The sequence below is a fragment of the Onychostoma macrolepis genome, chromosome 05 (genome assembly GCF_012432095.1).
Source record: "Onychostoma macrolepis isolate SWU-2019 chromosome 05, ASM1243209v1, whole genome shotgun sequence".
In the NCBI taxonomy this organism is placed as follows: domain Eukaryota; kingdom Metazoa; phylum Chordata; class Actinopteri; order Cypriniformes; family Cyprinidae; genus Onychostoma; species Onychostoma macrolepis.
In genome coordinates, this window is record NC_081159.1 from 14,143,619 (window position 1) to 14,159,352 (window position 15,734).

Sequence of the window (15,734 nt, forward strand, 5' to 3'; positions counted from 1 at the left end):
AAACAGGCTGAAATGACTAATAATTTTCCCATCCAGTGAGTTGTTAACCTTTGTGTTACAACGAGTTGAACCGAATTTTAAACGAATTGTTCAGGTCTGCGTTTCCCAAAAGCATCTTAAAGGAACACTCCACGTTTTTTGGAAATAGGCTCATTCTCCAACTCCCCCAGAGTTAATAAGTTGAGTTTTACCGTTTTTGAATCCATTCAGCCGATCTCCGGGTCTGGCGATAGCACTTTTAGCATAGCTTAGCATAGATCATTGAATCCGATTAGACCAGTAGCATCGCGTTCAAAAATGACCAAAGAGTTTCGATATTTGTCCTATTTAAAACTTGACTCTTCTGTAGTTATATCGTGTAGTAAGACCAGCGGAAAATGAAAAGTTGCGATTTTCTAGGCCGATTTGGCTAGGAACTATACTCTCATTCCGGCGTAATAATCAAGGAACTTTGCTGCCGTACCATGGCGCGGTAGGCGCGGTGATATTGGCGCCTGAAAGTAGTCCCCAGCTGGGTAACTGGTTATAATATAGCTGGGGACTACTTTCAGGCGCTGCGTAATATCACTGCGTAATAACTCAATTTATTAACTCTGGGGGAGTTGGAGAATGAGCCTATTTCCAAAAAAAGTGGAGTGTTCCTTTAAGCTTAAGTACATCGTAGACCCATTGCCACCAATGGAGCTATTATCAATTTAGGCTTACAATGCTTTTGGGAAACACAGCCCAGATCATTTCCCGTATAACCTAACTAACGGATCAACTGATTCCCTGTAAACGATCGACTCAAAAAAAAAAAAAAATTATTAAAATTAAAAAAAATTAAAAATTTGGACTCAGTGACTCTAAAATTGACACCAATTAAACACATAACTAATTTGCATGAAATATAGCCAGCAATGCATAATCCTAATTTAGGTTTCAACAGGTTTAGCCTATTTCACTTTTGATGGCTAAGGGCTTCATGACGTGCAAGTTTGATCCTGAGATATGTTAACAGGCCAGAAACTTCTTTGAGATCCCAGAAAGAGGTAGGCAACCTGTCGGAGCTTTACATCTGTGTCTGGCGTGCCCTCAGCGATTCCTCCCTCCCCTACACAAGGATTACAAGTGGCTTTCAATGAGCTCGACTCCACTGCGCTCGCGAGCCGCTGTACGCAGACACACGCGCTCTTGACTAGACAAAGACAATGAGCTGTCACACCTTTGAAATGAATCCTATTTGTTCGGAGTCAAAGAAATGCTGAAAGGAAAGTCCAAGGGGAGAAAAATCGGTCTGTTATGCTGTAGGAAACCGCTGCTGGAACAAGACTACCTGTGGGCACTGTAGTGAGGTTATCAAGAGCCAGGCAGCCAGCGGCGTTTTCAATCTACCGGCGAAACACACAACACACATTTATATGGCAAAGTTCCTTGCCGAGCTGCTGGGATGTACACTGCCCGAGAAAGGAGCATCTCCAATGTTCGAGGTAAGATAAAAGTCTGTTTGTTTTCATGTTACCAGTGTCACACCAAGCGTTTCATTATCTGAGATCTTCAAAGGTTTAATATGTTACAGTGATTTGTATTGGTTTACTTACCGTTTAATTAAAGCAGTGCTTGTGGTCATTTGATTGTTTAAGCTATTAAAGCGATGCTCAGTTATTGGAGGCAGATTGGTACCTTCACAGCAGTTTGTTAATGCTGCTGCCACACAATGGGTGGCTACCTGAGCATTGAAATAATGGTTAAAGCTAATAAAATGTCCTTTTTACATAAACAAATACTACATAAGATGATGACCATTTTGATGTATAAAATAGTGGGTTTAGATGGACATGAAAGCTAAATCTTCAAATGTTGATGGAAAGGAGTCAGCCTTGATGTCCTTAAGAAGCTTTTACAGTGTGTATTTGGGTCAGGGTGTCAGGGGAAATTCACCTGAAATACTAAATTCACTGTAAATCGTGATGCTAAGTGAACTAATACGAAACCTACATGAATCAGTCCGATTCATTTCATTTACAGGTATGCTCTGCAATGTCCTCCTTCAACTGGGCAGTAGCTGCATTATGGATTTAAGCGCATCAATTTTGTATCCTGTCTTTGGTAAAGCATCACACGTGTGTATCTTTTGAGGGTGACATTCACTTTCTCATGAAAATATGTTTGTTTGGATGATTTGTTCATTATGTCAGCTGCTGCTTGGCTTAATTTACTTTATAATCCCCCAGATCAAGCTGTTTCAAATCAGTGTGTGTGAGCACCAGCTGAATCCATGCTTTTCAATTATCTATTGCTGATGGCCATAATCGGCCTGTAATGGCAGATATAGTGAGTGAAGAACAACTGCAGCACAGTGGTGTTGAGGGATTAGCGCCCGGGCCATTATATAAGAGAATATATTCTGTTTGGATCTGCACAAAGCCATCAGATCAGCCTTTGCCTCTAATCTCATGAGTGCACCATGCCTTTCTTTTGCTGTGTTACTGTGTGTATATTTGAAATGCTCTGTGTCTTTTGTCCTGTTGTTTTGCATGTATCTTAACTGAGCTTTTAACTTTCAAACATTTGATTAGGGTACATTGTAAGAATAATAGGATTACAGAGTTGTTTTCAGTTTTAGGTTTAGGTCTGTTGAGTGCAGTTTATTTGTGTTTTGGGTTAGTTGGGGTTAGAGCACTCGTTCTCAACCAGGGTGACGGGGGCCTTGGCAAGCTTCCAAGGTGGCCACAGGATGATTTTACATTCGTTTAATTATATATATTATATATATTTAAATAATTGTAACTTAAATAAAATTAAGATGTAAACAGATTTCACTTTTCCCATTAATAATGTTTTTAATTATTGAAAAACATACAGAATCAGAATCTTGAATGCTGTAGAATAGTACTTAGTTAAAAATATAAATACTCCCAGTTTCATTCAATAAAAAAAGTTTAAAAACAAGCATTGTTGACATAATTACAGCACGAAGTCCAGGCATACGCAGAAACCAAACGATAAATATGGCTCAGAAGACAACACGATGCTGTGCAGTCCATTGCCTTTCTTCTGATCCAAACATTAGAAAAGAGTGGAAAAGAGTAAGTTATTTTTAAGGAAGTTCCAGATGGCATCTGTAAGAACTTGGTCCTTTGTTCACTTCATTTTACCGTGGATTCATTTTACAAACAAGACACAATTTGATACAGGATTTTCAGAGAGATTGAAAATAAAAGATGATGCTGTGCTGAATATATTGGAATCCGATGTCGCACCACACAAGTGTTTTTATAATTGTGGTCACTATTGCTTTGTCTGTTATTACAGATCATTTGAAATGTACTATGTATTTATGTGTTTTTAACTTTAAATCACAACTTTAAATCCATCTAGGAAGGATATTGGCTGTCAAACATGCACAACTGTTGGCCAATCACTTCCAAATCTGCAATCTGCCACACCTATTCAAATGGAGCGTTCAGATGAGGGGGGTCAAAAGAGGACAGAAAATAGATTATTATCTCTAAATTATGTTGTTGTTTTTTTTTTATGTAAAAAATCTTGATCACATTAAAAGCGGACCACAGAGAACAGTACAAAACAATAAAAAAGGCAGTTCATGACCCTTTTAAAGTTTGCATGGTTTGTTGATTGTGTTTGTTTGTAGCTTACTTGGGTTCAGTTTTGTTAGTTTTTTCAGTAAAGGAGTTGTGGCTGGTCAGATTATTGTTGTGTGGAGGGTGTAGGTGTTGAATGTTGAGTTGGCTCAGACCTGGTCCTCATTAGTGTCCTGTGGTCACTTGTTTGACACTCAGCTTGAGATTGAGTCAAGCAAGGTGACCATGCATGCACACACACACCCACACATTGCTCCCCACGTTCACAGGCTGCTTGAATATAAAAATTATATCTAAAATCATTTACCTGCAGGCATCCAAACCAAATTTTAATACATTCATAGCGTATTTTTTATAGGATTTTTTTTTTTTCTTAATTAAACTGATTTTATTGGAATCAAGCATTTAGATTAATCAGTGCAGTTCTCTGTATATAAATTTTGTTCAAGGATTTATAAGGATTTCAGCAGGTAATAGTGTTGTCCCGTCTGTCCTAGCAAAGGGCATCATATGAGTCATCTTTTAAACATCTTCCAGCTGTTTGAAAGATGTGTAGACTATAATAGCAACCAAACAAATATGTCAACTTCATAAATGGATTTTGAGAGATGGAGGGATGAGAAAAGTCCCATCCTGAGAAAAGTTTTCATTCAGAGGGCATATGCTCTCAGCTTCACTCTTAATCAGAACCATGTCAGGTTGTCAGTGTTCTCGACAGGCCATTTCAGAGTGGACACTGAAGTGCTGCCAGCCAAAACTGAATCCATTTCTTCCCTTAAACTGACAATTGCAATGTAATTGACTTGGCGGGTGTGAGATTTATACAGCAATCTCTTTCATTTTCTCTGGAATTTTTCTCTAAATCTAAAGCTGTTATATAGGTTTAAACACACTTTATTATAATTTTAGGTTTAATATGCAAACATGCAAAATTGCCAATGTAGCTACTAGTTCTCTTAAAGAGCCAAATTCATTCATTCAAAGCTAAAAGACAATTTTACTGTTAATAATAGATTTTTTTTTAAATCTCTTATTGAGTACATATTCACAGTGTAATAATATTCACAGAGTTTTTTAAATATTTTTATTGTTACCTTTTTTCCTTTAGAACATTTTGGATGAACTTTTCTTTTTCTCCTAGTGCTTCCACTGTGAGGCAGTGTTTAGAGAGATGTTCTCAAATGTGAGAACCAATGTTTACAATACAGATTTTTGTGTGTGTGAATCTTTTGTTGTTTTGATGCAGTAATCTGCTTAATATGTTGGTTTCATATAGAAGTGTCTAAAAGAAATGTGCTTCTTTATCTTAGCTTCTTTAGTTAATGAAAAATGAGAACATGTGGTCAAGACTACTTCCTTCACAAAACATACATACAGATCCGTGTGATCGGTGCATTTATTCAATGTGAGTTCTAAAGGATGTGGAGGTCACAGACAGATCCTAACCAGCATACGCAAGCAGAAAAGACCAGCCTCGCTCAGCATATTCCAGTTGTGAGTTTCTGCATATGTTTTAGAAATTACCTCTAAACAAAAATACATTTACAGCAAGCTAATAAGACTTCAATGGAAGCAAGTGACCTTTAAGATATCAAACTGAAAGCAGAGGTTGTACAAATGGGGTAATAAACCTAGTAAATACCTAGCCCACTTAACGAAATCAAAATTCGATTCACAATTCATTACTTCTATAGTCGATCGTAACGGAGTGCAATCTTTCAATTCTTATATTATAAATAATATTTTAAACAATTTTATTCTATGCTTTATAAGTCTAATTATTCTTCTCAAAGACATAATTCTATGGTATCATTCTTTGATAGTTTGTCTCTTCCTGTTGTCTCTGAGGAACAGAGGGAATCTCTCAATGCTCCTATCACAAGATAGGAAGCTGTAATCGCACTCCATAGTTTAAAATCTGGTAAATCACCTGGACCGGATGGCCTTGCATGTGAACTGTATAAAGAATTTGAGCATGTACTGTTAGACCCTCTCTTAGCCATGCTTAACCATTCATTTTTGACCGATAGCTTACCCTCTTCACTTCGTGAAGCAAATATTTCTCTTATAATAAAAAAAGGCAAGGACCCAGAAAATTGCAATTCCTATAGGCCCATTGCATTGTTAAACTCAGATTTAAAATTGTTGTCAAAAATTTTAGCACCTAAGATTGGAGAAGGTTCTACCATTTATTATTCACGAAGACCAGACAGGGTTTATTAAAGGGAGAAGTTCTGCTCACAATGTTAGGCGGCTACTTAATATTATTGAACTTTCCCATAATCTGAGTTTTAATTATCTTATTTTGTCTATAGACGCAGAGAAAGCTTTTGATTCTGTTGAGTGGCCTTATTTATTTTACACCTTAGAAAAATTTGGCCTTGGAGAATGCTTTATAAAGTGGGTGCGAATACTGTATGTGGATCCTCTTGCTGCGGTCATTACTAATGGTCACAGATCTGACAATTTTCCTTTATTTCGGGGTACCAGACAGGGCTTCCCCCTCTCTCCATTGCTTTTTGCAATAGCAATAGAGCCATTTGCTCAGATGATAAGAGAGGAGGCAGCTGTGTCGGGGTGTCTTTGGGAGGTAGGCAGCACAAGATTTCTTTATATGTGGACGATGTGCTGCTCTTTCTTTCAGATCCTGAGGTGTCTGTGCCAAAAATTGTAGACCTTATTCAGGAGTTTGGGCAATTCTCTGGGTACAAGGTAAATTTTTCTAAATCAGTTGCCATGCTTTTAGGTAATAAGAAGTCTACAAACCAGTCTCTCTCCTCTCCCTTTAAATGCTCTGAAGATGATTTTGATTATTTGGGTATACATGTAACCCCTACTTTCAAGCAATTGTACAAAGCCAATTCCACACCAGTGCTAGGAAAAATCTGTGATGATTTGAACAGGTGGATGGCTCTCCCTCTGTCTTCGCTGGGGAGGGTGGCTCTGATAAAAATTAATGTCCTGCCCCGTTTACTGTATCCAATGCAAATGATCCCTGTTTTACTGTCTGATAAGGCTATAAAAGAGTTAAATGGGTGGCTAAATTAATTTATCTGGAGCAAAAGGAAACCCAGATTGAAATTATCGAAACTTCAGCTCTCTGGTGCAAAGGGCCTTCCAAAATATTAGATTATATCAATTGGCTTGCCAACTTCGATTTATTAATGAATGGCTTATTGAAGACCCTAAATCAGTGTGGCTTGATCTCGAATCCTCACAGTCCAGTTGTCCCTTACGAAATCTATTATTTGTTCATAACTCAAAGCTTAGCAGAACTTTGTGTGATAGTCCTCTAGTACGCAATAGTCTCAAGGCATGGCGTGCTATTCGAAGGCTGGAAGGCAGGAGCGACATAACCTCCCCTCTTCTGCCAATTTTGAACAATCCAGAGTTCCTGCCAAGTACTACAGACTCGGGTTTTAAGTTATGGGCTGATCTTGGTATATGTAGGATGGGTGACTTGTTTGAGGAAGGATCCCTAGCATCTTTCAACAACCTAGTTTCAAGATATAATTTGCCTAGACAGCACTTTTTTTAGATTTTTGCAAATTAGAGATTACATATTAGAGATGTTCCGATACCCTTTTTCCCTTCCCGATACCGATTCCGATACCTAGGCTCAGGGTATCGGCCGATACCGAGTACTGATCCGATACTGTGTATCTGGTTATACAGCTATACTTACTAGCCCTGTATGAATTGATACAATTATTTTATGGTGCGCTTCACCATAGATAGATAGTCTGGCAAGTAAACAAAAAATATAATATATAATGTTTGGAAAAAAGTACACTCTTAACATCAGTCAGTCAAGCATTATAAATATATTATGATAATCAAGTATTATTGATAGAACTTTAGCAATTAGAATTAAAACTTGGTAACCATGTATGAATGCATATTAGTCATTTTAACTGAACTTAGGACTGGTGGTGGTGCTTTTTTGGTCATTCAGTGTTTCTGTAAAAATGGGGAAAAAACTATCAATAATACTGATAAGATAATAATAATCATACAATGAATTCTACTAAGAACAATATAAACGCACTAAGGATTAACAAGCTGCTGGATTCATGAATATTAATCACGTTGTCTGCATTGGCTCGAACTGATTTGCTGAAATCAAAACAGGGATGATAATAGGTGAGTGCCAGCCAATGGGATTGTCGTTTGCGCATTAGCTCCGCCTACTACTAGTTAAGCTGAAGAATTCCAAAGGAACTCCGTTATTTTGACAGAAAAATACAACAAAGAATATAGTTTACATACCATTCGGAATTGACGCGCTACATGTAAAAGACTCTCTCTCTCTCTCTGCGTGTGAGGAAAAAAAAGCAAAGCGACGGCGAGTTGTCTGCTTCACACTAGAGCTTATGGTGCGTCAAATACAGGTGCGCTGCGCATTCATTCAGATGATCTGAAAAATAGATAGCTTGACGGAGAGCGAAACTCTGAAGCGCACAGTGTTCAGCGAGTTACAATATATCTGTGATAAAATCATACATAGCCTCCAACTCACACACTGGCGAGTAAAATCTGATTATTTATCAGCCAGTGGCTAATATTAGACATCATTTAGTCGCCCAGGGTGAAGATTTAGTCGCATATGCAAGTGATTTACTGGCAGTGTGCTAGCACGTTTGTACTTCTTCTTCGCTACTCTAAATAGTGGTTGCTTGTGGCAACACAGCACAGCTTCCTGTGTTTGCATTCTGAGCAGCGAAGAAGAATTGATTTCCTATTTGCAGCATTAAGCAAAGCTAGCGCGCATAACTATAGGTCCTTTAAGAAAATGGTATCGGATCGGTACATGGGTTCAAGTACTCGCCGATACCGATGCCAGAATTTTTTGTGGTATCGGTGGAATTTCCGATACTAGTATCGGAATCGGAACAACCCTATTACATATTCAAAAATACTACACTCACCTCTAAATACTCTTTTTCAGTCATTGAGGAAATCCTTCTGGACCCTCCTCCATACAAGTTGATTTCCCTTTTCTATAAAGCTCTATGCTCCTATGGTGCAGTTAGCACTTCATATTTAAAACTGATTTGGGAAAGAGAGCTGGGGGTGGTTATTCCAGAAGAGGAATGGGAGACAGTCTGGCTCCAAGCTAACAGGCTCTCAGTTTGTAATAGGGCAAGAGCCATTCAGCTCAGAATTTTACATAGAATACATATAACGCCACACTTAAGACATAAACACAATGCATCTCACTCGCCACTTTGCCCTAATTGTAAGTCTAATATAGGAGATTATATTCATTGCGTATGGAACTGTTACATGATTCAGGCTTACTGGTCCAGAGTTGTGGCTCAATTAAATAACATCTTTGGTTTGGATCTTGAGCTGGATCCTTTGTCACTTCTTCTGGGTTTTCCCTGTCAGCTTATTTCTAATAAATTTGAAAGGCGACTTTTTAGTCTGTTAACTTTTGCTGCTAGGAAGAATCTACTGATGTCTTGGATCAGTGATAGGCCTCCCTCCATCAAAGGCTGGCATTCAGTTATTAGGGAGATTATTCCTCTGGAACTCTTGACCTGTATTGTTCATTCTACAACAGCTGCTTTTAATCGTATATGGACACCTTACCTTAATTGCATAAATGCTTCTACCTGTGACATTTTGCGGTTTGGTATGACATAGTGTTCCTAGAGGTGTATAGACGATTCATGTACTCCGCCCCAGATTTTATTTTTTAATTTTGATCGGTGATACAATGCTCTGTTTGTCATCTTATGTATAATTTTGTTTCTGTATTCTCTTTTGTTGTATATCTGGCAGTGTGTGTTTGTTTCTGTTTTGTATCTGTGTTGAAAGTTATTTAAAAAAAAAAAAAAAAAAAAAGAGATCAAACTGTTCACAAATCATCAGTAAGAAATGTCTGGGACTGTTTTATAAACAGAATATTCTGTTTAATATATTTAAAATGTCTATTGAATAAACAACTCAAAATGTCATGTTTTTCTATACTGAATGTTATATAGGTACATTTTGGCTTCAGTGAAAGACTTCTGTGTGACTGATGTCAGTTTTCTCATGTCTTTGGGTATTGGAGAGAGATTTATGCTTGCTCCTCAGTCCTGTCATATTTCCTTGTCCTTCAGTCATATTTAGAATTAAAGTGGCTAATTTTTAATGGATTTTTCACAACAGGAAAGTGAAGGCCAGACTTGAAACTCTGTGCCTTTGAGTGTAGCATATCATGCTGTTTGTCAGAAACTTGTGACCTACTCACTGATTTATTCAAAAGATGCGGTCTGTTGGTGGAAGTTAAATTCACCAACAATTGAATGTCCTTCAGCCTTGAATGTGATTTCTGCTGGTGATGCAGCTGGATTGCTGAAACCACATTCTTAAAAATAAAGGTGCTTAAAAGGTTCTTCACAATGATGCCATAGAAGAACCATTTTTGGTTCCACAAAGAACCATTCAGTCAAAGGTTCTTTTAAAGAACCATCTCTTCCTTACCTTTTTATAATCTGAAGAACCTTCTTTCACCACAAAGAACCTTTTGTGAATCAGAAATGTTCTTCAGATGTTAAAGGTTCTTTATGGAATCATTTAGACAAAAAGGTTCTTCTATGGCATTGTGAAGCACCTTTATTTTTAAGAGTGCAGTAGTTTAAACATTGTTGATGCACGGAAATTAAAAGCAGTGCAAAACAATGTGCAAAGTAATGACTACTGGCCACAGTCAGTTTTTTTTTTTTTTTTTTCTAAGCAGAAGGGAATATAGTTTATGCTGAGTAGTACAGAGTTGTGTATATTTTGTTGTTTTGGTGGCCTAGTAAAGCATTTAGGCACAGTCAGTTTTGTATTTATGGAGCCTGTGTGGAGCACGAGGAGTTACAATATCTCACAGAAGTGAGTACACCCTTCACATTTTTGTAAATATTTAATTATATCTTTTCGTGTGACAACACTGAAGAAATGACACTTTGCTACAATGTAAATGTAAAGCTTGTATAACAGTGCAAATTTGCTGTCCCCTCAAAATAACTCAACACACAGCCATTAATGTCTAAACCGCTGGCCACAAAAGTGAGTACACCCCTAAGTTAAAATGTCCAAATTGGGCCCAAAGTGTCAATATTTTTAGTGGCCACCATTATTTTCCAGCACTGCCTTAACCCTCTTGGGCATGGAGTTCACCAGAGCTTCACAGGTTGCCACTGGAGTCGACATCACGGAGCTGGTGAACCTTGCGCTCCTCCACCTTCTGTTTGAGGATGCCCCACAGATGCTCAATAGGGTTTAGGTCTGGAGACATGCTTGGCCAGTCCATCACCTTTACCCTCAGCTTCTTTAGCAAGGCAGTGGTCGTCTTGGAGGTGTGTTTGGGGTCGTTATCATGTTGGAATACTGCCCTGGGGCCCAGTCTCCGAAGGGAGGGGATCATGCTCTGCTTCAGTATGTCACAGTACATGTTGGCATTCATGGTTCTCTCAATGAACTGTAGCTCCCCAGTGCCGGCAGCACTCATGCAGCCCCAGACCATGACACTCCCACCACCATGCTTGACTATAGGCAAGACACACTTGTCTTTGTACTCCTCACCTGGTTGCCGCCACATGCTTGACACCATCTGAACAAATATCTTGGTCTCATCTAGGGCTGGACAATAATTCAATATCAATATGTATCGCAATATAATTTTTTTCAATAACGGTGATATGATTTTTAAACACATTTGCGATATTTCGATATACATTACCAGTGTTTCCCATACATTGATTTATTTGTGGCGTTTGACTTCGTTGAATAAACATGAGCACTGCACGTTTCAAAAAGCGGGTGATTTATATGAATGTATCTCTGAAGGGAACATACTGTCTTCAGAATAGTTTTGATGGCATTTTCATTTTATCTGAAAGTAGCGTTCATGAGCCGAGCTGCTTAGATTACAGCCGTTACCGGGGAAACCGCTGTTTCTACTGCTCTCAAAGCACCTCCTACTGGCAGAGAATCAGATTCTACTCCGCTGTTTTCAACATAATAATAAATGTTTTTTGAGCAGCAAATCAGAATATTAGAATGATTTCTGAAGGATCATGTGACTGGAGAAATGATGCTAAAAATTCAGCTTTGAAATCACAGGAATAACTTGCATTTTAAAACAGTTATTTTAAATGGTAAATATTTAAAAATGTTACTGTTTTTGCTGTGTTTTTTTTATCAAATAAATGCAGGCTTGGTGAGCAGAAGAGAATTCTTTAAAAAACTAAAATCTTACTGTTCAAAAACCTTTGACTGGTAGTGTATGTTAGCCTATAGTTTGAAGTTAAAGATATTAATAAGGTGAGTCTGAGATGTTTATTTGACAGTGATTTCACATTTCTTGTTTGTATGAAGGCAAAATACAAATTAAAGGTGAACGTTGTGGGCATTCTTGGCAGTTTTTATGAGGCTTTTTTTAATAGTGTTCATATCGATATCGTAATTATATTGTATTGACCAAAATTAAGAAATATATCGTGATATCAATTTTGGCCATATCGTTCAGCCCTAGTCTCATCAGACCACAGGACATGGTTCCAGTAATCCATGTCCTTAGTCTGCTTGTCTTCAGCAAACTGTTTGCGGGCTTTCTTGTGCATCATCTTTAGAAGAGGCTTCCTTCTGGGATGACAGCCATGCAGACCAATTTGATGCAGTGTGCAGCGTATGGTCTGAGCACTGACAGGCTGACCCCCTCATACGTCTGTTTCCCAAACACAACCTCTGGATATGACGATGAGCACGTGCACTCAACTTCTTTGGTCGACCATGGCGAGGCCTGTTCTGAGTGGAACCTGTCCTGTTAAACCACTGTATGGTCTTGGCCACCGTGCTGCAGCTCAGTTTCAGGGTCTTGGCAATCTTTTTATAGCCTACGCCATCTTTATGTAGAGCAACAATTCTTTTTTTTTTTCAGATCCTCAGAGAGTTCTTTGCCATGAGGTGCCATGTTGAACTTCCAGTGACCAGTATGAGAGCGTGAGCGCGACACCAGGGAGAGAAAACGTCACTTAGGGGTGTACTCACTTTTGTGGTTAGCGGTTTAGACATTAATGGCTGTGTGTTATTTTGAGGGGACAGCAAATTTACACTGTTATACAAGCTGTACACTCACTACTTTACATTGTAGCAAAGTGTTATTTCTTCAGTGTTGTCACATGAAAAGATATAATAAAATATTTACAAAAATGTGAAGGGTGTACTCACTTCTGTGAGATACTGTATATAACAGAAAGTTGCTTTTTCTTTTCCATATGATGAAGGTGAACTATGCCTTTAATATATATATATATAACTATTTGCAAAATTCTTCTGGAGGCAACACAAGATCCACAGCATAAATCCTGAATTTCTCATAATTTGTGGCTTCAGTTATAGATTTTTTTTTTTTTTTTAAGTAACATTTGTTAGAAGCCATGTTTAATGCATATTATTCAACGCTGATTTAACTAAGGTTTACAATGTCACCATAATTGCAATTTTGAAAAATATGGAAATCTGTTCAGACCATTCAGGTTTATAATAATTATAACCTTGACAATAGCTAATATAATGGTTTGAATTGCGTTTTATCATTGTTATGTGCTTTCCATGTTGGAATGATTTCATTTTCATAAATGTATTCTCTGAGGGCTGGTTTTGTCATACATTATGTGCAGTTATTTTCTGCTGACAGGGCTTTGAAGGCTTTATCTCTTTTTGTGCCTATTAGAGTTTTTAATTGACCTTCATTGACTCTTATCTGAGGCAATTTCCATTTTAATGACAGATTTTTGACTTGGGGGTAACAGATCCCCTTTTTTGGGTGTTATTGTGGCTTTTCATTTGATGACATTAGCACACTGAGAAGAGAGTGGTTTTACCCAGACCATTATTGTTTAATATGTAGTTATGGACTGTTTTCTGGTAAAATGTTGGTTTTTGTTTTGTTTTTTAGCTGGGCCTTGTACACTGATTTTGACCAACCATCACAATTATTTCCAAATCGTCTTCAGATGCTCTGACACACCTTCAGTGCTCTATTTCTTCTTTGTAAATGTTCTCTTTCCTCTAACAGCAAATTCATTTGAAGGATTTTTTTCCCCTGGGAAAACAGGGAAAGCCTCAGTTTTGTTTCCACAGCATAATCTCATCAAACAATGCTTCCCTTGGAGACCTTTCCCTCCCGATGCCGTGTGTCAATCTTCTTTGTGTATCGTTAGTCATGAACAAAGGCCCCGCTCAATCCACCTGCTGTTTGGAATGGGGAATCATCAGGCTCAAGGTCTCAAAAGAGAGACATGTCACTCACACATAACAAGCTAATCAGCGAAGATCTTGGCGGTGAATTACGCAAAGGGACTTGCAATGCAAAAGGTGCTTGCCAAAAAGATTTTTAATGAACACTTGGGTGCTTGCATTTCGTGTCTAATGCCTCTTGTGCTTTCGTAAGCAGCTGTGTTTCTAAATTATGGGAAGCTCCCTCAACCTAAATAATAAGAAGAGGCTAATTTGCACAAACACTTGGTTAATTTGTAAAAACTCGGTTTTAGTCCTCTCAAATGAGCCACAAGGGGGCTCTGTACATTTCTAAACTGTCCAAAAACCCACTTTGAAAGGTGGAGAGAAAACCATCTTCGAAAGCAAATCTAAAGCTAAAGATGTCTATAGCTAAACTTCCATTTATAGTTCATTTATTTAGCAGAAATGACTTTAAAAAGCTTTAGTTATAAATAAATGAGTGCATTACAGCACTTGTGCCTAAAATGTTTTAGAAGTGTTTTACCTTTTGTGCAAGTAAACATGCATATTGAGCATATAGTGGAAAGGAGGGGTCTTAGACCACTAGTCAATTTTTAATGTAATACTTTGGATTTATAATTGTATTTATTATTTTGTTTTTAATAACATCAGCAATACAATAAGTAAATTAAGTCTAAAAACTAAAGAACATTTGATCTTGGTTGATGTAAATTTGATTAGTGACCTACAAGTATATAATTTTGTTTTCATTTTGCATCATAATGTTTATTTGTTTAAAATTTAGCTAAATCCTAAAACTTTGTTTATGTCCACTTCCAGTGTGTCTTAAACCTTATATATTGAAGACTATGATATTCTGACCTCTGCAACCTTCAACTATACAGATTTGCATCTCTTACCCTGAGATTTTTTTTATTTACTTTTTTTTTTTTTTTTTTTTAAATATGCCATAAACATAGCCGGAGGTTAGTCTTTTTTAATTATATGAAAGCTCCAATACTCCAGTGAGCCTTCAAGAGCAAGACTGGGGCTATAAAACTTCATATTGGCTTTCTCTCAAGACCTTTCTCAAGATGTCAAGGTAATTTATCCTGAACTGTAAAAAAGCCCCTCTACATTATTCACTCCTTTTGTTTTATGAGGCATGTTCTGTGCATTATCTGCCCCGGAGTCTGCCTGTCACACACTGTAAGAGAGGAGCACTCACAGCTAGACAGGCCAGGGGTGAGCAGACACTGTCAGATGGGACATCAGATGGGACCTCAGCCTGCCGTATCTCATCCCCGTGACAGCCATGCACTCCGTCACCCTGATGCTGATAAAATGGATGCCCTCTGGATGGAGTGGCTGCCTCTGTGCTGTCCACACTTTCACCAGCCTCAACAGGCTGTGTTAGTCAAGGTCAGCTTTATGTAAGCGCTGGTGCTCATCTGCTTCGAAAAGAGATGGTGTGTGATAATGTGGCAATATACCTCATGTTTAGATGGTTGAACAGCTTTTAAGAAAATATTTATATTAATTCAGCAAATTCCGACTCTGAAATACTCTGCATAGCTCTGTTTGACCCTGGTGAAGAAACACTTTGGTATTTGATTGTGTAGAAGTGTCTCCAAAGCAGTTGTTGCTATGAAAGCATTATTATCAACAGTTTTACTCCTTTATATAAACTTCCAAAGTCCCTCAAGTGAAGTATTATAGTCCTTTTGGCTGTGTACATTAAAATAACGCAATGATGCTGTATAATTAAACACTGTGCTCCTGAATTAAATTTTTACATTTTAAATGAGCTGGATTCATTGTCTTGAGTAACAGCCATAGAACTAATGGTCACGCTGCATTTGATGATAAAGAGAATTTGATTGCATTAATTACAGCACTTCATTGGGTTTCTTTGCCATTTACTGT

At 37.8% G+C, this 15,734-nt stretch overlaps 1 protein-coding gene across 2 annotated transcripts in view; it reads left to right on the forward strand.

Annotated features, from left to right (window-relative positions):
- The first annotated feature begins 789 nt into the window (after positions 1-789).
- Positions 790-15,734, forward strand: part of rasgef1ba (RasGEF domain family, member 1Ba) — an 88,477-nt gene continuing 73,532 nt past the window's right edge. For both annotated transcript variants that reach the window (XM_058776407.1, XM_058776408.1), the window contains exon 1: positions 790-1,469. In XM_058776407.1, coding sequence (XP_058632390.1) covers positions 1,401-1,469 — 69 coding nt within the window. In that variant the 5' untranslated portion in view covers positions 790-1,400. The remainder of the gene's footprint in view (positions 1,470-15,734) is intronic.